The sequence below is a fragment of the Octopus sinensis genome, linkage group LG14 (genome assembly GCF_006345805.1).
Source record: "Octopus sinensis linkage group LG14, ASM634580v1, whole genome shotgun sequence".
NCBI classification, from domain to species: domain Eukaryota; kingdom Metazoa; phylum Mollusca; class Cephalopoda; order Octopoda; family Octopodidae; genus Octopus; species Octopus sinensis.
In genome coordinates this window covers 47,778,097-47,800,484 of record NC_043010.1, presented here as the reverse complement: position 1 = coordinate 47,800,484, position 22,388 = coordinate 47,778,097, and the positions used below count along the sequence as shown (strand labels likewise).

The following is a 22,388-nucleotide window of genomic DNA, read 5'->3' as shown; positions in this document are numbered from 1 at the left end:
ACACAGATGACCTATAATCAAAAAACATTCTCTACTCTTTCTGGAATAGTGTACCTTGGACATTATCCAAGACTTAAATGTAGTTTTAAGGAAATTTGGTTTTGACATGTAGCAGCCTAACCAAAGAGAGGTCTCATCACTGGCTAATCAGTAAACACTAAAGTTTTAAATGGTTCTCATCCGAAGTTTGCATTAGCTATTATGCATAGGAATATCTCTTCAAAGCATCTCAGGATCAACAATACCAAATAGAATTTAACTTACTTTTCCCTAGAGTTTTACCAAAGAAAATTCTAAATATACCAATTTATCCTAACGATTTCTTATTTCCTTATTGCCCACAAGGAGCTAAACACAGAGGGGACAAACAAGGAAAGACAAAGAGATTAAGTCGATTACATCAACCCCAGTGTGTAATTGGTACTTAATTTATCGACCCCGAAAGGATGAAAGGCAAAGTCAACCTTGGCGGAATTTGAACTCAATGTAACGGCAGAGAAAATACTGCAAAGCATTTCGCCCAGCGTGCTAACGCTTCTGCCAGCTCACCGCCTTATTTATCTTAAAGATTTCTATAATTCTAATAGCATGATATATATATATATATGTTTTACAGTTCCATTATAGGTTTATAAATACATCCAATGTTATGATTTGAGCCTGAAAGATTGCTTGGAGATACATAGCATGTTATATAAGCCTGCCAATTTAATTTATCCTAAAGCATGAAACTATTTAGTAGCTCCTTTGTATATTAAATGAGATATAAAAAATGTAATGAACAAATGCTTGCATTTACTGCCAACCATTTATAATTAACCATTGTTGAATGATAAGCTTTGAGAATTGTATGAGAGGAAACTGGAGTGTGACTTTCATACTTCTTGCTATTTATATGAATGTATTAACGAAGTAAATGGATATAGCTTTAACCAGAAATTCCAGGTTTCAAACTTTTATTGAGGGTTTAATTTTTTCTTACTTCCAGGAAACTAGACAGAATTTACCAAATGTACTTAATATGGGCTTTTCACAAATCAACAGATAGAGCAGTTAAGAGTTTGATACAGAGTTACATTTCATGAAATTAATTTCACTCACAATGCATTTAGAAGAATAAAACCTGATAACCCCCCCCCCAAAAAAAAACAACTACCCCTATAATTAGATCTTTAATGTTTATTGAAATTAATAAAGATTTGCAGAGTCCTTCTCATTCCCTAAAGATGTGAATTCTTTCTAACAAAGCAATCTTCAACTAATGACAAACTATATCATCCTTGTAGTGCCTATTAATATCTAGGCATGCAGAAGTAGTGAGAGTTAAGTGGATAAAGAGCAACATTGGTTGACAACTTAAAAACGACTGACACACATACACAGTAGTTTCAGAATGTCACTTTTCAGGGTAGCCTAGGTATTTGTGAATACAATTTTAGCAGGTCATAAACAGAGGACAAACTAACATAGTTTTGCAGTATACACCAAATTGTAACTTTCTTGTACCTCTTTTAGACATTTCAATAGTATCAACATGGCAGATTCCAATCTGACAGAGGAAATAAAAGGAACTTGCAAAATATAGCAGTTCCAAGACTGTCAACTTCTTGAACAAAGCTGTCTTAAGCTCAGCATTGGGAAAGAGCCAGAGACCTCATGCATGGATGTCATCCATAACCAAGGGAAAGAAAGATTCTCAGCAGTCAGACATCACCAGGACAACCAAGCTTGTCCAGCAGAATAAGAACATTACCAATCATCCCAGTGAATCAAATAAGGTCCATTGGTGAACGTTTCAAAGTGGCAAAGTTCACTATCTGATGTGTGGTGCACAAAGACACCCTATACAAGTCCTATAAGAAAAGAGCAGTTCATGTCTAGCAAAGACTTGAGTGAACTCTGGTTATGCAACTCTACCTTCACAACCAAAACCACATGGTCTTCTAGCTGTTTTGACTACTGTATCTGGAGCATTGTTAGAGACAGTAGGCAGGCAACCAATGGTATCAGTTGCCACTGTAGGAATGGTGGGCAGTTTGTGCAGGAGATGCATGATCCTAGAATGTAGTTACTGCCATGACTACATTAGTGTCAAGGGTAGTTTTAATAAATGACCTGTTTCTTTGATATACCTAAGTTGGACACAGGTGCTATTTTTCTGGGAGTATGTTATTTTATTTTCCTGTTTGGTGTCATTCATTTTAACTTGCATTTTGTTCTGTTCTTAGTTGTCTGGTTCACTCTATGCATGGTCTCACCACTTCATCAATTCTATGTTTATACTTATTCTGCAAAGAGGGTTATCCTATTTGAGAACTGAATTTAAACTTACACACTAAAGCATGCATACAGTACTTTACATTTCATTATATTCATTACAAACAAAAGAATCTCCAACAGATTATGGAGATACTTTAAAGAGAAGAAATTTTGTTGTAATAATAGGAGCATAAAAAAGAAAAAAAAAAAAACCCAAACAAAAAGAAAATGAGGAATAGCAGCAGTTAAATGTGGTCAAGGCACTGACTGAAGTTTATAATTAATTTTTATCTAATTAACATACTTTGCTGTGTTTTTAACAGAGTCAATCTTCCACTGTTTTCTCCAGAAAATGTAAATGACTCAAAAAGCCACAAGCAATTTTTGAAAATCAGTGCCCATGTGTATCTCCTCTGGTTTTATACAATCAAGTGAAAGAGACAAGCATTACTCAGGACAGCTTGCCAATCAACTGCAGGTAACTGCAATTCCCAAGTAGACTGTTTACAACCAGATGAACTGAGGTGAATAAAATCGAGGGCACTGATAAATATACACAATGAAATGCTTGTAGCAGATTTGAACTTCACACGTTGTATGTTCTAGTAGTCAAATACCATGTCATCCCACTTGCACTTTCTCCAGAACCCCTATGTTCTTCAAAATAAGAAACCGGAGATGTGACAATCATTGTGTTTCCAAAAGCATAGGCAAGTAAATGAAAAGAAAAAAACAAGTTATAACTATCAATGAAAACAAAACTATTTGGCTCACAAGGAACTTGCTTTAGACTTTATGGATCTTGAAGCATTTATGAATTAGAATGAAACTTATTTAAAAAAAAAAATTTTTTATCTGTTATAGTTTATTCATTTAAAAAAAAACAAAACAAAACAAAAATACAAAAAGATAATGGTTTGCAAAATAAAATACACATATATTTATCACAACATGCAAGCACATGACCAGTTGTCCTCTTCAGCTATTTTTTGAAACCAAAAAGAATTGAACAAAAAAAAATTTTGTAATGAGAAATGGCATATTTTTTAAGCAGATTTTGTTGTTTCTCATAAATTCATGATTTAGATGAAAAAAATAAACAACAACCAAAAACCCATTTAAAAAATGCCAAAATAATCCTCCCTTTGTTACAGCTTGCAAATATAACAAGAAAAATTCCTTTCAAATAGAACTGGTAAAAACTCTATTTGGCATATGAAAAAAAAAAAAACCAATAGCATCAATCTCACAAATCTGAGAGAACCTACAGTTATAATGGGCACTGTCCCTCCTCCTCCAACTAATTTATAAACATATTTTGTTTTATAGGATGACTAAAGAGGAGAAAGAAGCTCAGAAAAAGAGGAGTTGATCAGACTGAGGGAAAGACCATTAAAGAAAGACAAAGAAGACGTAATCTTCTGAAATGATTGCCATCTTTGAAGTAAAGTAAACCATCTACTTAGTAGACTTGACTACCACATCATTTGGAAAATCCAAAATTGTTAATTGATTGTTGAGGAGGATAGAAGGGGAAAGGAAAGAGGAAAACAAAGCTAAGACTATCAGCTCAACAGTAGCTAGAGATACGACTGTACTGGTTTGTATCAACAGAACAGGAATCTGGTACAAAGGTTTTATCGTAATTTCCATTTTTATGAAGTTTCTTTGCAGCTTGGTGTAGTTTTTCAACAAACTCAGGAACTCCTGGATAACAAGAAGAGGAAAACATATGAGCAAAAAAAAAACAGAAAAAGAAAATAACCTGTTAATTAAATTACACTGTGTAACATGACTTTTGTCCTTGGGTAGCTATTGTTATTTCCTATTTGCTTACTCCTAGAAAATATGGAAAATGGCTAATAGTTCCTTCAAACTTTGCTTTTCTTACATTTATTCAAACCCCAAAGAATCCCTTTCATAGCTATGATGCTCTGCAACTACACCTGCTCATGATCTGAAGAAGGAAATATTAGCTATTTTTCATACTTGAATTAATCATGTGTTATCTTACAGCCCTGAGATTTTGATATGTAACTTTATGTGAATAAAGACAGAATAATCTTGCATTATCTTGTAGCTTTGAGATTTTGATGAGGTAACTGTTCATTTTTAGAACAATATTGCAGGGTTGGTGTGAGAGGTTAGATCTGGCTACTTTGAATATAAACAGTAGAATATTTAGGCCAGATAGGGCCTGTTTAAATACTGAAGGGTTAGACAGAATAATCTTGCATTATCTTGTAGCTTTGAGATTTTGATGAGGTAACTGTTCATTTTTAGAACAATATTGCAGGGTTGGTGTGAGAGGTTAGATCTGGCTACTTTGAATATAAACAGTAGAATATTTAGGCCAGATAGGGCCTGTTTAAATACTGAAGGGTTAGACAGAATAATCTTGCATTATCTTGTAGCTTTGAGATTTTGATGAGGTAACTGTTCATTTTTAGAACAATATTGCAGGGTTGGTGTGAGAGGTTAGATCTGGCTACTTTGAATATAAACAGTAGAATATTTAGGCCAGATAGGGCCTGTTTAAATACTGAAGGGTTAGACAGAATAATCTTGCATTATCTTGTAGCTTTGAGATTTTGATGAGGTAACTGTTCATTTTTAGAACAATATTGCAGGGTTGGTGTGAGAGGTTAGATCTGGCTACTTTGAATATAAACAGTAGAATATTTAGGCCAGATAGGGCCTATTTAAATACTGAAGGGTTAGACAGAATAATCTTGCATTATCTTGTAGCTTTGAGATTTTGATGAGGTAACTGTTCATTTTTAGAACAATATTGCAGGGTTGGTGTGAGAGGTTAGATCTGGCTACTTTGAATATAAACAGTAGAATATTTAGGCTAGATACGGCCTGTTTAAATACTGAAGGGTTAAATGTTAAAACATTTTGTAAAGCGATGAAGATGAAGATGTCAATACAAGTGTCATCAGAAGCATTGTATGAGTCGAAGAGAGAAAAATCTTTATATACCAGTAGTAGCCATCCAGTTGTAGGCAAACATTGGGAAGGCAGCTTGTGGGTCATCAGAATAAGTTAGCACATAATCAAAACCATTCTGAAGAAGATAAAATAGATATTAAAATTGACAGTTATATGAATAGGAAAGTATTCATCGATATTTATTTTAACTTCATCCAAATATAAATACACACACACACACACACACATATACACACAGGAATTACTACACAAACTTGCTCATACAAGTTTTTAAAAAAACATTGCAGGTGTAAAGATGAAAACAAGAACAAAAAAGATTTTGAAAGTTTTCACACAAGAATAAATTTTTTGCTGTTTTCTCTCTCTCTTTATCCATTCTCACACATCTACATTACCGTGCATATGAACATTTAACAATACAGAAAGTACTAATGAATAAAAACAGGATGGTTACGTCATTGAAGTTAGAGTGGGGCTTAACAACCATCTTTGAAGTGTAATCGTTGACACGGACAAAATCAGAGTTCAGAGGACAGCGCGGATGATACACAGAGTAGGAAGTCATCACCATCAGTTTGTTTTCTTCATCAATCTGAAAAACAAACCAATCATAAAAAAAGGTGAAAATCATTTTGGAAGACAATTTACTTAAAGTTTCAAGCATTTTCCTTTTTTTTCTGCATGGGAGCTGTAAGGTGAAGTAAGAGAATTTAAATAAGTAGTAGACAAAATAAGAACTTGAATCCCACTTTTTAAGATTTTATGGATTCATCAGAACAGGGAAGGGAAGCACCTATGACTTTTGGCAGGTCCCTGAGATATATGAAAAAAAAAAAAACTATAGTTTAATCTTTTTTTGGCCTTTGGGTGGATTTAGCAGATTTCATTGTTTTAAGCATTTGGCAGTGTTAAACTGGGCAGTGGATGAAATCTATTCATTAAGAACAGATTGTAGTCCATTTGATAGTCTTCTGCACAATTTTCATTTATCCAGTTTGGTTCACAAAGCATTAGTTAACCCCAGACTATAGCAGAAGACAAATGCCTAGAGTGTCACATATATCAAATCAAAAAACCTATGTGATTGTGAAGTGAATACCTTAAGAACATGACCATACCCAGATCAGCTTGAATTGCATCCCTAACTTATACAGTATTTTGTACATTAAAGCTATATTATACATCATAATTATCATTAAAAAAAAGAAGGACACAGTGGATAATATGGTCCAAAATATGCCACTTGTAGAAAAAAAGAGGAGATGGTCATGATTGAAATGCATTTGATTGTAAGCCTTCTCAATCAGAGCTAGCATGGGATTAACCCTTTAGCATTTAAACCAGTCATATCCAATCCAGATATTCTACCAGTTTTATATTTAACTTGGCGAGATCCAGCCTCTAACATGTATCCTACAATCACTCTAAAAATAAATAATCAAAATCTCAAAGCTACAAGATAATGGATGATTATGTTTTGCAGCAGAGTAATCTGAATATTAAATTGTTAAACAACTTGTTCAGCAAAAGTTTGAGCCAGAAATATGGGTAACTTCTACATTGGGATAGAAGTGAACAGAAGCCAGCAGAGCTGTATCTTTACTGCTTGCTGGTAGGAAGAGGAGCTGAGAGTAAAATTTTACACAAGTAAAAACAGGAGACAAGAGAATTCAAAAGTAATAAATTATGACTCAGGATGTCATCAGGAACAAGAAATAACTTTAGTGCGCTTCCGTTAGTGACAATGAAAAGAAAGATCCATAGAAGAGTTATTATAAGAGGATTACGAGTGGGATAGTGAGAAACTACATAAAATAATACCAGTCAATTATCAAGGTTAGTTTCAAGTTTGGTGAATGAGATGAAGGGAGACCAAGTAGCAGATCCATTAGGGATAGCTTGCTAACATAACCATCCTTTAGCATCCATTTTCCATACCGGCATAGGCTGGATGGTTTGACCAGAGGTGGGAAGCTGGGAAACTGCAGCAGGTTTTCAGAAAAATATCGCAAAAAAAAAAAAAAAAAAAAAAAAAAACCCACCCCAGATCCTATATGAAAATTTGGGTCTCCCATATACTAATTTTGTCCCTGATATTCACTTTGATCTGAATATGCACTGCTGAAATCGGTGGGGTATTTATTATGCCTTCAAATACGCTAATAAAATTCAAATATTTTTTTTTCAATGAACACATGTGCAAAAGATGTAAAAATGAAGAGTTAACTTACATTGAATCTTCTTCTGTATACATATTCTCGACTGTACATTGGATACTGGAATTAGAAACACAAGAGAAAAGTTTTACACAAAGCACAAATAAGATTTCTTGATTGAGAGCAAGACTTAATTTTCTTGCAAGTTAAGGGTTTGCTCAGAGATGTAATGTGATGCCTAAGATGGGATGAAAACTGAGCCCCTTGAGAAAAGGCTATCTTAAAGTTGGCCATCAGCTTCATTGATAGACACTTCTTTTATTAAAAATCTTCAATCCTTAACCCTTTAACATTCAGATCACTCCTTCAAATGTAATGCTTATTTATTCACATTATTCTGAATTAATCATGCTTTATCTCATAGCTTCAAGATTTTGATGGTGTAATTATTTATTCTAAGAATGGTATTGTTGGATAGGTATGAGAGACCAGATCTATCCATTTTGTACATAAAATATGCCCAATATTTGGGCTGGGTATGAGTAGTTAAAAGGCTAAAGGATTAATCCACTGCTGTGTAATTGTAATTGACCATGTCTTCGTGTCTTAATATAACTATAAATGAATCTGTTCTGCTTAACTCTTTCATCATCACATTTCTAATGAAACACAGTCTATGTATTTCAATATATTTTGAAAATAATTCAGAATTTGGAAGGTTTTAGTAAAACAACTGATTTTTTTTCCATTAAAACCACTCCGAGAGTGTAGTGGGTGATTTTATGTGCCATGTGCCACTCGTCTGGCACCTGTGTCGGTGGCACATAAATCACCCACTACACTCTCGGAGTGGTTGGCGTTAGGAAGGGCATCCAGCTGTAGAAACACTGCCAGATCTGACTGGCCTGGTGCAGCCTTCGGGCTTGCCAGACCCCAGTTGAACCGTCCAACCCATGCTAGCATGGAAAGCGGACGTTAAACGATGATGATGATGATGATGAAGATGGTATCTGAAACATTACAAAAGGTGCTAACATAAAATTACAATAGAAGGTTCTCATATGAAAATTTTAATGTTATAGGTTTTGTATTATAGGATAAGGATTGGTCTCAGGCAGGTTGGTATCAAAAGGATTTTCTAATATTTTTATGACACTGAAATAGAAGCTTTTATACAATATAACATTCTTTTGTCATACAGGCTGGTCACAGTTAACAATTGTACAAAATAAAATCTGTCCTAAACAATACCAATGAATACAAAGGTTACAGTAATTTTTAGTAAACTATTCCAAATTCTTGATTGGTTAGAAATTTAAATGAAGTACTAAGGCAGTTTTATTAGAAAGAAATAAGGTAATGAAAATGTTAAATCAATGACAGAACTGAAGAATAAAGATGCAGATACAGGCAACACTGTTTCCCTTTTATATTTATATCCATAATTTAGATTAGAAATATAAACTATACAAGCTGTACTTGTTTGGCAAATAACTTGGGATACACTCCATTTCCTACTCCCCACCTCACTCATTCCTGCCCACTTTGTACCTTGAAGATCCATCCAGACATCTCACCCCCACTATTTTTACTGTTTTCCAGCTCCACACACTCTTCTAAACTGTGAGTAGCTATGTAGCTCCTCTACAACAAGAAACCTGCTTCAGCCCTTTTTTTCTTAAACCTTACCGTTCTTCATTCCTCAACTTCGAGCATAAAATTGGTCCCTGAGGGTTCATAGTCTTGAAAGCTGCACAGTGACTACACAAGTGCTGGTGTCATGAGAAAAAACATCCAGTATCACTGTAAAGTGACTGGTTGTTAGGAAAGGCATCCACCAATAAAAATTATGTCAAAGCAGACACTGGAGCATTATGTAACCCTTGGGCCCCGTCAGATCTTCTCAAACCATGCCAACATGGAACATGGCTATTATATGATGCTGACGATGGGGAACAAAATGACACACAGTATATACTATCACAAAATAAAATGGAAAGTAAATAAAGGTTTATGTGAGTTTTTAAAGCTCTCATGACTTTTCCATGATGTAAATATAAAATAAGCACTAAAATATATTACGTAATTTCTTTTCTTGTACTTGGGATGTTAAAAATGAACAAATAAAATAAAATCATTTGGTTCAACTCACAGGAAAGTGTGTGATCCAATGAACTATCTCAGAACCAGACTCTTCATCACGGTCAACTATGTCAAGCTTAATTACCAGTTTGTCCCAAATCTTTCGGTAATTTAAGTCTACCTGTAAATGACAAAGAGGGAAAACAATTTAGTGTTCATAAAAAGGGCTTTATTTAAAATGAGGTGAGACTATTATTATATGACCAGAAATATAATATTAGGACTGAAAACAAAAACAGTGGGAATGTCAGCAGTATTGAGATTGAAGTGTCTCAGATGAATGTGGTTATTATTATTATTATTAAGATGGCGAGCTGGCAGAATTGTTAGCGTGCCAGGCAAAATGCTTAGTGGCATTTCATCTGTCTTCACGTTCTGAGCTCAAATTCTGCCCAGGTTGACTTTGCCTTTCATACTTTTGGAGTCAATAAAATATGTACCAAGTTACATATTTTACAACACTGGGGTTGATGTAATCAACTAATCTACCCCACCAAACTGCTGCCCTTATGGAAAAATTTGAAACCATTATTATTATTATTATTATTATTAAGGTGGCAAGCTGGCAGAAGCGTTAGCACGCCGGATAAAATGCTTGTGGCATTTCATCCATTTATGCTCTAAGTTAAAATTCCACCAAGATCAAATTCATCCTTTAGCCTTTCAGGGTTGATGAAATAAGTACCAGAAGCTAAAAGAACATACCTGAATCACAAAAAATGCACTGGCCGGAATATCATAGAAAGATCCATGAACTGGTAAAAACGAAAAAAAATAGTGTTATAAAATTAAGAAACTCACAAAAGTTATGTTGAAGGTGACAAAGTTTTGTCCTTTTATATGAATGTGTTAACCCATTTGATACTAACTTGCCTGTGTCTTAGTTATCTAATACAAACTGCCTATTTTGAAGTATTCTTATTACCAGATGCAGGCATTAAACTTGGGAAGTCTGCTACAGAGACAGTGAACATGCTCCAGCAAGCTTATAGCAATGAGGCAATGGGTCATATGCAATGTTTTGAGTGGCGTGGGTGCTTCAAAAGTGGAAGAACGTCCCCAGAAGACAGTGAGTGATCTGGAGGACCTGTCACAAGTGTCACCCCCAGAAATGCGGTATTGTGCATTGAAAATTCATCCCCCAGAGCAAGAATCTCAAAAAAGACTTTTACTGTAACATTGTGAAGCATTTGAGAGAGGATATTCGGCAAAAGCGACCAGATCTGTGGAGCACAAAGAATTAGATTCTTCACAACAATGCACCGTCACAGCGGTCTCCTCACTTGTGAGTTTCTTGCCAAAAACAACATGGTATCACTTCCACATCTGCCCCATTTGCCAGATTTAGCACCTGCAGACTTCCATCTCTTCTCCAAGATGAAAATGCAGCTCAAAGCTCGCTGTTTTAATACTGTTGTTGAGATCTGGAGTAAATCCCAGAAGGTCCTCAACTTGCTTATGGAAAAAAGACTTCCAGGCTGGATTCTGAAAGTGGCAGGAACGCTGGGACTGGTGTATTGCTGTGCAAGGTGACTAGTTCAAAGGAGATGATGTTAAAACTTAGGTAAATAAGTTATTTTCTATTAAACATAGAATCTGTGAACCTTTTGATACCACCTCGTAGCTCAGTAACGTGTTCAAATCCCACTGAATTCCTGGCCCATGATAATAACAAGATATATGACAAATTAATGCAGTCCATGTTAAACTCACTACACATGGGTAAAAAGAGAGTTGTCTTCAGTTTAGAGGCAAGAAAGGAAAAAAATCTATCCTTAAAATTTATTTTAATTTGCTAAGCCTGGTGTTACTAGTGCTGCTGCTACTACTACAATGGAAACTAATAAAATCACAAAGAATGATATCCGTTCATTCGATGTTTGTTTTTCCACACTTGCATGGAATATGTTATTTGATGCATTGTTTTACAGCCAGATGTCCTTCCTGATGCTAAAACCCTTACTCGCTTTTCACAAAAGGGACCACTTATCCCTCAGAGTTTCAAATGTACAAAGTGCTTGGATGATTTCTTAATAGGAGAAACCACCACCGCCACTACTGCTACCAAAATTTTGGACAAGTATGAACCTTTGGACTTTTACTTTTGTGCAAATTTAATTATTTGGCTTTAGTAGCTGTTTCTTCTCTTAAGCTTTCTGTGAAAGTACACTGCCAGTGTCTTTCTATTAATTTTGAAAATAATCAAGAATTTGTATGAATTCAATAAAATAATTATTACATGGAAGGTGGAAGTTAAAATGAATGCAATGATGCACATAAGATGAAAACAAACATGATGAATAATAGTTGACTAAGTGCGGGAACCATGAGCCAACAAGACAGTTTCTACATGATTGTTAAATGTACAAGAAACAGAAGCCAATTATTCTTTAACACTTTAGCATTCAGATTAGCTTGTCAAATGTAATGCTTATTTATTCACATTGTTTTGAATTAATCATGCATTAATCTTGTAGCTTCAAGATTTCAATGAAGTGACTGTTCACTTTTAGTATGACATTGCAGGGTAAGTTTGAGAGGCTGGATCTGTTCAGTTTAAACAGTAAAAACAAATAGTACATTTTGGATATTTTGCCCAGATATGGCTGGTTTGAATGCTAAAGGGTTAACTTACATTCTACTATCCTAAAAGAAAGGAGACACTGAACAATGTAGTCTGAATATAGTAAAAAAAGACAGGATTGTAATGGGTGTAATTTCTTTGATTATAGACCTGCATGATCAGGGCAAACAGGGGTTAGACAACAAGACATTTTGTCACTCATACGTAATTGTTAAAATATGATTTAACTAACCTTTGTACTGATAGAGATGAGAATTTTCAATTGGTTTACGCCATACCTCGAGATTGGGCTGGTCTATCACTTTTTGCCAGTTCAAAGCTTTAAGTTCTTTTGAGGACATGTGTTTGAGATTAGCTGAAGAGATGTCTTCAGCTACACTGTTAAGAAAAGAGAAAAAAAATGAATAGACAGACACATTAAAAATCTAGCAGCAAGTTACTGAAGCCGAAAGTACCTTAAATATCAGGGATGGGGGACATTTTGCCAGGGTTGAAATTTCACATGCATTCAAATTTAAACTTGTCTGTTAATGAAATCTGCTAGAGACTGTATGACGCATGTGTATGAACAGCCATGCTACATAGCAGTGAAACATGGGCCATGGCTGCTGAGGACATGCGCAAGCTCGCAAGGAATGAAGCCAGTATGCTCCACTGGATGTGTAATGTCAGTGTGCATACTCGACAGAGTGTAAGTACCATTGAGAGAAAAGCAGGACCTAAGGAGCATCAGATGTGGTGTGCAAGAGAGATGACTGCGCTGGTATGGTCATGTGGCGAGAATGGATGAGGATAGCTGTGTGAAAAAGTGCCACACCCTAGCGGTTAAGGGAACCTGTGGAAGAGGTAGACTCAAACATAAGGCCTCACTGAGGCAATGACTAGTGACCGAGATCTTTGGAAATATGCAGTGTGTGAGAAGACCCAGCAAGCCAAGTGAAACCATAACCTGTGGCCTATGGGGTGTAACCAGCCCACTTATGCATACCTTTCCTTCATTGAACACTAACCTCTGCTTGCAAAGACCTGTTGAGGCAAGTGAAATTGAAATCAAATCAAATTCAAAGACTGGCACCCGTGCCAGTGGAGCACTAAGAGCAGCATCCAAGCGTGATCATTGCCAGAGTAGCTGACTGGCTTCCATGCTGGTGGCATGTGAAAAAACATTCGAGCAAGGTTGTTGCCAGTGCCACTGGACTGGCTCCTGTGCAGGTAGCACGTAAAAACGCCATCTGAGCATGGCTGTTGCCAGTACCACCTGACTGGCTCTTGTGCCGGTGGCATGTAAAAGCACCCACTACACTCTCGGAGTGGTTGGCATTAGGAAGGGCATTCAGCTGTAGAAACTCTGCCAGATCAGATTGGAGCCTGGTGCAGCCATCTGGTTCACCAGTCCTCAGTCAAACCGTCCAACTCATGCTAGCATGGAAAGCGGATGTTAAACAATGATGATGATGACTGGTCCAGCTGTCTGGCCGTCAAGAGGGAACAGACAGACATAATGCCCATTATAGTAAGATAGCCAATCTGCCCATCTTTGATGGGAAATAAAGGGATAGTATTGCAAATCTAAACCCTCTAAATTCACGAATTATACAGGGGCGGGGGACCCAGAGTTAATCCTTGTTGCTGGAATTTTAACAAAAGAAAAAGTGATTTATTAATACAAAACTCAATATCCACAATTTTTTTTTTCGCAACATAGTCATAACAAGCTACTCACCTTTGCATCTCTTCATCTGTTATTCGGTATTTGTCCCATGAAAACAATGAAGCACTCAAAAGGAAACCTAAAGATTTGTTTGATGTATGTTTCAAGATGGTGTTGCGAAGTTTTGTAAGCATGTGTACCAGAGACTTCTGGTCATAGAGTCGGCTGTAGAGATTAGAAATCTGCAGTGCACGGCGGACCCGCTGGGCAACAATGGCATGGCACTGTTTGGCAAAATGCGTGCTGAGAATGTCCAACTGAGCATTTGCTTTCTCAGACAGCTTGCGAAACAGAGAAACAGCAGTGTTTGTTCGGCAAGAGAGGGTTGTTGCAGTATGTGACTGAAACAGAAAAAAGAAAATTTTTTAAAGAAAATGAAAAATTAAATAAATAAAAATACATCATCAATATGAAAGTGATATACAATGTACAGAAGGATGACCTCAGAATGCTGAACCTTTCAGATGAGATGATAAAGGATAAAGATACCTGGTGCCTTGCTGTATTCAAGACCCATCCTCCACAGCAGAAGTGTCAAGGCCATATTCTCTAGCGAAGAGGATTCCTGCAAGAGTCCTGTGCTGGCACCATGTAAAATGTACTTGTACCAGTGCCACGTTGAAAGCACCCAGCATACACTGTAAAGTGGTTGGGTGTTAAGAAAGGCATCCAGTCACAGAAACCAAACCAAATCAGACTGGAACCTGGTGTAGCTCTCTGGTCAAAGTGTCCAACCCATGCCAGCATGGGAAATAGTCATTAAAAGATGATGATGATGATGATAAATTTTATACTGGTATAAAGAGGTAAATATGAATTTAAGACAGTTGTGTTTTTCTCAAGGGTTTTATCAAACAACAAACTAATTTAATGTTAACTAATTTTATATACCTTTCACAAATAATTCGCTAACTTAAAAACAAAAATCTGAAAATAAGATAACAAAGGACTTATATGGTCAATCCCTCTGCTAGAAATGGCAACCAAATCTTCCTCAAAGATAACTTTCAGACTTGAAATAAAAGAAATGAAACAATGGATAATGTAGGCCTACAGATATAATGTCCGGAAAAAAATTTTAAGACGGGATGGTCACAGCTGCAATATATTTGATAAGAATTGACTTAGAGCTTATCAACTAGAAAGGTGTACTTTATTTTATTTACACAAGATACATGACACATCTTTACCATTACAACTATCTCCTCTTTCTCTTCATCTAAGGTAGCTATGTCTCTCCTCTACTACAAGACACCTCCTCAATACTACTCCCCTCGAAGGAGATTTTTTTGCAAATTACTTGGTGATCTAACTGTTGCTAGTGCCACATAAAATGTACCCAGTACACTCTGTAAAGTGGTTGGCATGTGTTAGGAAGGATGTCCAGCTGTAGAAACCATGCCAAAGCAGAAAGTAGAGCACGATGCAGTTTTCTGGCTTACTAGTTCCTGTCAAATCGCCCAACCCATGCCAACATAGAAAGCAGACATTAAACGACAACAGATGCTGCCATGTAAAAGCACCAGTGCTGGTAGCACATTCAAAGCACCTAGGATACTCTGTAAAGAGGCTGGCATTAGGAAGAGTATCCAGCCATAGAAACTGTGCCAAAGCAGACAGTTGGAGCCTGGACAGCTCCTGTCAAACTGTCCAAACCATGCCAGCATGAAAAATGTATGTTCAACAATTTAGTTAGTTAGTTAATTTTTGGCTCAAAAAGCAAAAAGCAAGGCCATGTAATGGGACATGGAGTTATGTACAGGGTGGTGTTCATGTAAAGAGTTCAGGCCACTTGTGGTCAAGGGAGACTTTGAACCGAGCGGTCGTCGGCATCTTCACCATCTCGTCTGGCAGCTTATTCCACGGATCCGCAACCCGGACGGAGAAAGCCCCTCTCCTTCAATCGAGATGAAATCGTCGCAGATAGAGCTTTTCGGAGTGACCCCGCAGCCGACGCTCTGGAGCAGGAGTGAAGAACAGCTCTTTCGAGAGGTTACACTTTCCGCATATGATGTTGTGAGCAAGAATAAGATCACCACGGCAGTGGCGTTTTTCTAGAGAATAAAGGTCGAGCGTCTTCAGCCTTTCTTCATAAGACAAATTCTTGAGACCAAGAACCATGCGGGTAGCCAGCTTCTGGACTCTTTCGAGATGCCGTATGTCTTTGAGGAGATAAGGAGAAGAGGCTTGAATCCCGTACTCCAATATGGGTCTCACCAGCGTGACATAGAGCGGTAGGAATATGGCTGCTGCGAGCATTCCGAATGACCATTGAATCAAGAACAGAACTCCGCGTGCTTTGTTGGCAGCATGGATGCACTGGGACGAAGGCGAAAAGGAGGAATCCACCAAGATACCCAGGTCCTTTACCTGGTCGGTCCTCTCCAGCAGCAGACGACCCGGCTCGAAATCAAGTTGAGTTGCAGGAGGAGAGCCAACAGGCAGATGACAGCACTTTGATACGTTCAGACACAGGTCCCATTCATTAGACCATCTCCAAATTTGGTGGAGGCATTGATGATGATGAAAAACTTTCTAAAATTTTAAGTTGTTAGCCAGAGGAGGACAGGCAAAATCCATTATTACTTTCAGAGCCTCCAAGACGGGTAGAACTTAACTTCAGATTAAAGATCCAGTCCAATTGGACTCTACCGGATGATCATTGATAGAATGCCTTTGATTAATGGTCTGCAGGATCACTTTTGGTAAGATGCTAATCAATACAAGTCAGTTATCTCTGAAAAACTGGCATATTATCCAGCAGACACAGAGAGAGTGAATTATCTCTCTCATTTTAACCTCGGCTTCACGAAAATCTGTGGCTCATAAAATAATTTTTTCTGTTGTCCTCAATGAAAAAAAAATAAAATAAAATCTACAATCTAAGGCATTCCAGCCATGACATCCCTCATTTTCCCCAGTCATAGTGCATTCAGGAACACAATATCCAATGCATCTTTCTTTTCTAATAATATCCATCATATCACACCCTTAGAAAAAGAGAGTGATGTGAGGGAGATATAGCTGTTATTTCAAGCAACTCAAATGGCTTTGTTATTGGCTTGTGACCATTTAATTATTACTGTAGTGGAGTGGTAAAAATGATAGAGTGTATTCTGAAATTTAGTGATGTCTGAACACTCTGACTTCAGAGATGTTGGAATTAGCTTTATTTTAACTGTAGATTGGTGTGTGCTGCAGCACAGGCAGAAAGCTATTAGCAACTAAAGTTTGTGACATGGGTTGAATTCCCAATCATAGCTATTTTACTTACACTATCAATGCTTTCTGGAAAAGCATGAATATCATAAATCCCATTTCCCACTTGGCTGGTCATTAATTGATTCTATTTATTGCACAAGTGCATAAGATGAATATTAGAATAATATTCAAAAATATTCAAGAGAGATCAATAGCTTAGCTCTGATCAACTTACATGATTTAGATACACTTACCATTACCCTATTGCTCACATGGCCAAGGGAGTACCACTTTTAGAAAGAAACCACTTCCATCTTAGAATGAATTTACACTGAAATCTTATGGAAACAACAGATCTTCACTCACTGATAAACATTAAAAATTGATCTCTGATCACATCTGAAACTACTTTCTGCACTCAAATCTCACTTTGTTTTTATTTTTGAATCTTGTACAAAGATATGTAAGACATTTTCATTCAGAGCATTGCTTTACTATGGAAACTGTCTACAGTTTTTATTCACAAACCTTTAAACTAAGAAAACTTCGACTTTTCATTCCTCCTCAGAAAGTAATTAGCTGGATGAAATAAACTTCTATTGATTCTTATTAAGTCTTGTTTCTTCTGCAAAGTCTAACTTTATTTATACATGCTAATCTAACTTGACTTATCTCTACTTTCATACTTTATACAGTTAACTCTAGGTAGTTTTTCACTCGACATATTCACAAACTATGATATATAACATATGCAACATAACCTGATTATCTCGTCTGCGTTGAGTTTTCTTTTTTTGCTATACCACTTGAGGAATTTCTCTTCTGTCCTTGACCAAAGTACTAAACTTTTGCATATTGCAGCTAACTTTATAGCTTGCAATATCTAACTACTCGTATACTTTCCAATAATAGTTGGTTAATAAGGAAAGCAACGAGAGTGACTGCATTCAGCAGCTGATGCAACTAATGCATGCAAGTATTGTAGGAATAGATATTGAAATTCACTGCACAAGGCAGTGAAATCACAGTGTAATGTTGAGATAGTGACTAAATAGTCTGCTATTTGATAAGGAAAATTCTTAAACATCAACTTTGCACATAGTTTGACAGCACACAGATGCTTAATTCTTGAAATGTATAAATAAATGCTATTGTAAAGTGTGATAATCTACGAACCCCAAAGTACCAAAGCTTATTTAATCCGAATATTTAATTTAAATAATTGGTAAGCAAGCTTCAAGGAAGATGTGAAATATAGGACATATGATTAACCAAAAGGTTCCGTAGAATAATATGGTCCATGAAAGAAGAAGAAGGAAAAACATACACACACACATACATGCTTATTTAATAATAGCATGGGAAGATAAATGTCAAATGTGGCGATACTAGTGAATAGTCAACTCTTTCTTCGTGTAGTACACCAACCGATACTATATAAATTGCAGAAATTAAATAAATAGAATCACAGTTATATACAACTTTATAGAATTTAATGTTTCCTTGCGAGTTATACCAAGGTTAAAGTCATATCAATTGCTTCTTCAGTACATGTCCTTCGTCTCAGGCAGGGCAATGTTTCAGAAATACACAGCGGTCCCCTTATTAACCACAAATTCTGGAGGTTTAGAAGATAACTGCTTTATTAGCACTTGCAAGCAAAAACAATTAATAACACAGTAATTTATCATGTAAATCCAATTTTTGTTTCTCAAGAACATGTTCCGAATAGTACTATAATATGGTAAAACAACTTAGCTACCTACTCTACAGTTGCTACCAAAAACTAAATAACTGACCTCTCGTATACTGTTGTAATTGAACCAAGAACGAAAACTCTATGCGGTCGTTCGAAGGGGCTAGAAACAGTAGCTAAATCTCCCTCAATTTATGCCCAACCATTTTTTAAAATATGAAGGATGATGTCGTCTTGGATACATTGGCCGTAAAAGATAAAAGGAATAGTAACGACAGGAACGTCTTTGATTAAATCAAATGTCTTCTCGATTAGGGTTGAATCTGGACCGAAACTACAACTAGATTGTATTCTATAGCAAGATGTATTATCGAACAATGAGTTAGTAGTTTTATCTTACTTAGTTATCAGTTGCTCTAAAAGGATCAGTGAAAGATTATAAATATATACATAAAATATTATAGGCAATAAAGACAAATGGAACCAGTTTTTGAACTAGCAAGTTTTCCACAGTAAAATACTATGATGTTGAAACATAACATGCCCTTTCCACGTGCAATTTTTATGTAGCAACTGGGTCAAAGCATATAAATTGCATGCAACAATTTATATTAATGATAAATATTGAAGCCTTTTCTCACACACACACGTGGGTATGTAACTATATATCGCCTATATATACGTGCGAGTGTGTATACACACCCACTGGCACATATACAATGCTATATATCATATAAACATAACTAAAACAGTTGATACAATGATCTCCATGTATAGAGGACAATTGTTTTAATTAACACTATCCTTCGGTTTTGAATTTGTATTTTAATGTGGTTATGCATTATATATTTATCATATACAAACGTGTTGTATATGTAGTAAAATAAAAGTCAACAGACTATCCTATAAAAGATCGCCAAATTATGTAATGCCGTTATAAATGAAAAACTAATGCAAAATACTACAGGACTCCACAAGTCAGAAACAAATATGTGGCGAGTGTAACTAACTTGAACCTCGGCTGCTTTTTTAACTGGGACTTAAGTTCGTTGATTGTAGATAACAAAGGCTCTAAGAAGTAGAATATACACTCTAGATTCCTTAGATTGTAGATTGAAAGATAAGTTATAATTGTATAATAGTCGAGATGGTCATATTGTAAATTCGAGCTGTAATAGTACACATTATATTTTCTATGTGTTGCATAGAAACAATTAAACGGCGATCTTTCGTTTGTAGTAGCACGTTTCCGACGAAAGATCGCCCAATGAAACATCAAATAATCAATCGAAAAAAATTGGTAACTCACCTGTTTTATAATACTTGCGCTCAAAACTTTGGTGAGAACGGACGAGCGGATCAGATGGGTGAAAACTGTCCGCATACCCCGTCTTATGTGTTCTGGTGAAGACATGGTGTTTTAAAGTGAATGGTAACTAATAATTGTTCGTCATAGACAAAGTTCTTTCCTCGACGTTGTAAGGATCGGTGACAGAAAATAAAAATGAGCGTGTAGAAAGATGAAGGGAGAAACACGGCTTGAAAAACGCAAAAGAACCGTTCAACAGATTTGAGGAGGGACAAAGTTTGTAGTTGTAGATGAGGTGAAAAGTCATCAATGGAAAAGGGGAGGGATAGAGGAAAGAGGAAAAAAGGAGTCTACATAGCGCTTATCAGGAGTCTGATGTGCCGGTATCTACAGAACACACCACCACTATGAACATGAAGTGATCACCAAACCAAACTACTACTACCTTAAATCCAGCACAAGGTAAACGTGACCAGCACTTGAATAAAAAAAAATAACGTCGAGCTACAGGCTAAACTAAGCGATACTCACACGCATGTCGAGTATCGATTGTAATGTCTCTTTTTCTCTTGCTCTCACTATTTGTTCCCTTCTTTCTCCCTCTCTCACTATTATCCTCCTTTTCTCCCCTTAACTCTTTCCCCTTCTCACTATTATCCTCTGTTTCTCCCCTTCCCGATTTCCCTTCTCTCACTATTATCCTTCGTTTCTCTCCTTCACTCTTTCCCCTCTCTTACTATTATCCTTCGTTTCTCCCCTCACTATTATCCTCCTTTTCTCCACTTCACTATTTCCCCTCTCTCACTACTTCTTCCCTCTTTTTCTCTGGTTCTTCTCTTTCACTTTTTCTCCTCATACTGATAGTTATTTTTCGTTTGTCTTTCGTTTTACGCTTTCCTCCGTTCACTCAGCTATTTCTCTCTTTTTTCTTTATAGTATTTTTATGTAAGCTAATAATTTCGTTTATATATATCCCATGTCTTTTGATCAAACTACATTTGTAAATCGGAATAAAACCAAGACAATGTCGATACGATCATATTAAAGTCACTTTAGATATTTCATCGACCTCGCTAGGAAGAAAAGTTGAAAGGTAAAAATTTAGTTCTGGATAACATCCGGAATGAGAAAGATGTTTTTAGAAGCTGAAGTGTTATAACGAACACTCCTGCATCAGACTAGGCATGCAGCCGTCTCTATTCAAGGTCATCATTACACACGAGTAATTCACATGCATGAATTCTTGCCTCGTTATTTAGTAAGCCATCTCCGAAAACCCAAATGTAAACAAAATTGAATTGGTTACCGATAAGGAAAATCAATATACATAACAATATAAGTGAATGTAGTAGATAAGGGCATTCTATTTTCGTTACATTTACATTTAACTGTGTGTTAAAATTTACTGAAATGTGGATTATTGTGTTGGTAACTTGGTTTCCAGGCCTTAGTACTGGGTGTCTTTTTGTTTTCGGTTCTTAGCTCTGATGAAAATTATTTTTCAAAAACATTCACGTCTGTAACCATTTACATTGTATTGTATAGCGATTAGGAAAGAAAAAAATGCTTTGCTTTCGGTTTTGTAGGATTTTATAATACTGTTTGTCAGAGTTTCATACTATTCAACTATCTTCAGAATTATTACTTATTTACAATAAGCATATCATATACATCAAGTTCTATCTTGTTTGAATATAACACAAAAAGTTTTCAACGCCACACTAAAACTTTATCTATTTTGGCTTTGGATTGACTACCATTTTAAAAAAAAATGTTTGTATTTAATTTGTTAGCAACTGAAATTATTTACAGGGGAATATTTCAAACATGTATATGTGATCGAGCATCATGAGTGAAAGTTTTGGCCGAAGGATTGGCCAACGAGTTGCTAAGAAAATATATTGTTATATGCTGGCATATTTTTATATGGGGCAGCATGGATTAAAAACTTCAAATCTATAAATGTAAATAGTAGAGTGTTAACATATTGAATATAGCGAGCCATAAAAAGTTTGACTATCAAAAAGAAAGAAAGCGTTATGTTGATGACTAATTCTGGTCGAGAAGGCAGGGGAGAGGCAATATATGATTTATATTAATTTGAAATAGAATGCACTGAGGCAGTTTTTTTGACAGTACAACACTTTGCTGCGGGAATGTTGAACTTCAAAACAAGTTTGCAGGCGGCGAGCTGGCAGAAACGTTAGCACACCGGGCGAAATGCGTAGCCGTATTTCGTCTGCCGTTATGTTCTGAGTTCAAATTCGGCCGAGGTCGACTTTGCCTTTCATCCTTTCAGGGTCGATTAAATAAGTACCAGTCACGCACTGGAGTCGATGTAATCGACTTAGTCCGTTTGTCTGTCCTTGTTTTCC

General features: G+C 36.2%; 1 protein-coding gene across 1 annotated transcript; it reads right to left on the bottom strand.

Moving 5' to 3' along the window:
• Window positions 1–977: 977 nt before the first annotated feature.
• Window positions 978–20,637, bottom strand: LOC115219032 (stAR-related lipid transfer protein 7, mitochondrial). Its single transcript, XM_029789079.2, has 9 exons — window positions 20,014–20,637; window positions 13,820–14,148; window positions 12,329–12,474; window positions 10,218–10,267; window positions 9,523–9,633; window positions 7,446–7,490; window positions 5,669–5,806; window positions 5,245–5,329; window positions 978–3,966 (listed from the first exon to the last, which is right to left on the bottom strand). The coding sequence occupies exons 1-9, from the start codon at window positions 20,116–20,118 to the stop codon at window positions 3,830–3,832; spliced, it is 1,146 nt and encodes a 381-aa protein (XP_029644939.1). The 5' UTR covers window positions 20,119–20,637; the 3' UTR covers window positions 978–3,829.
• Between the last annotated feature and the right edge of the window lie 1,751 nt (window positions 20,638–22,388).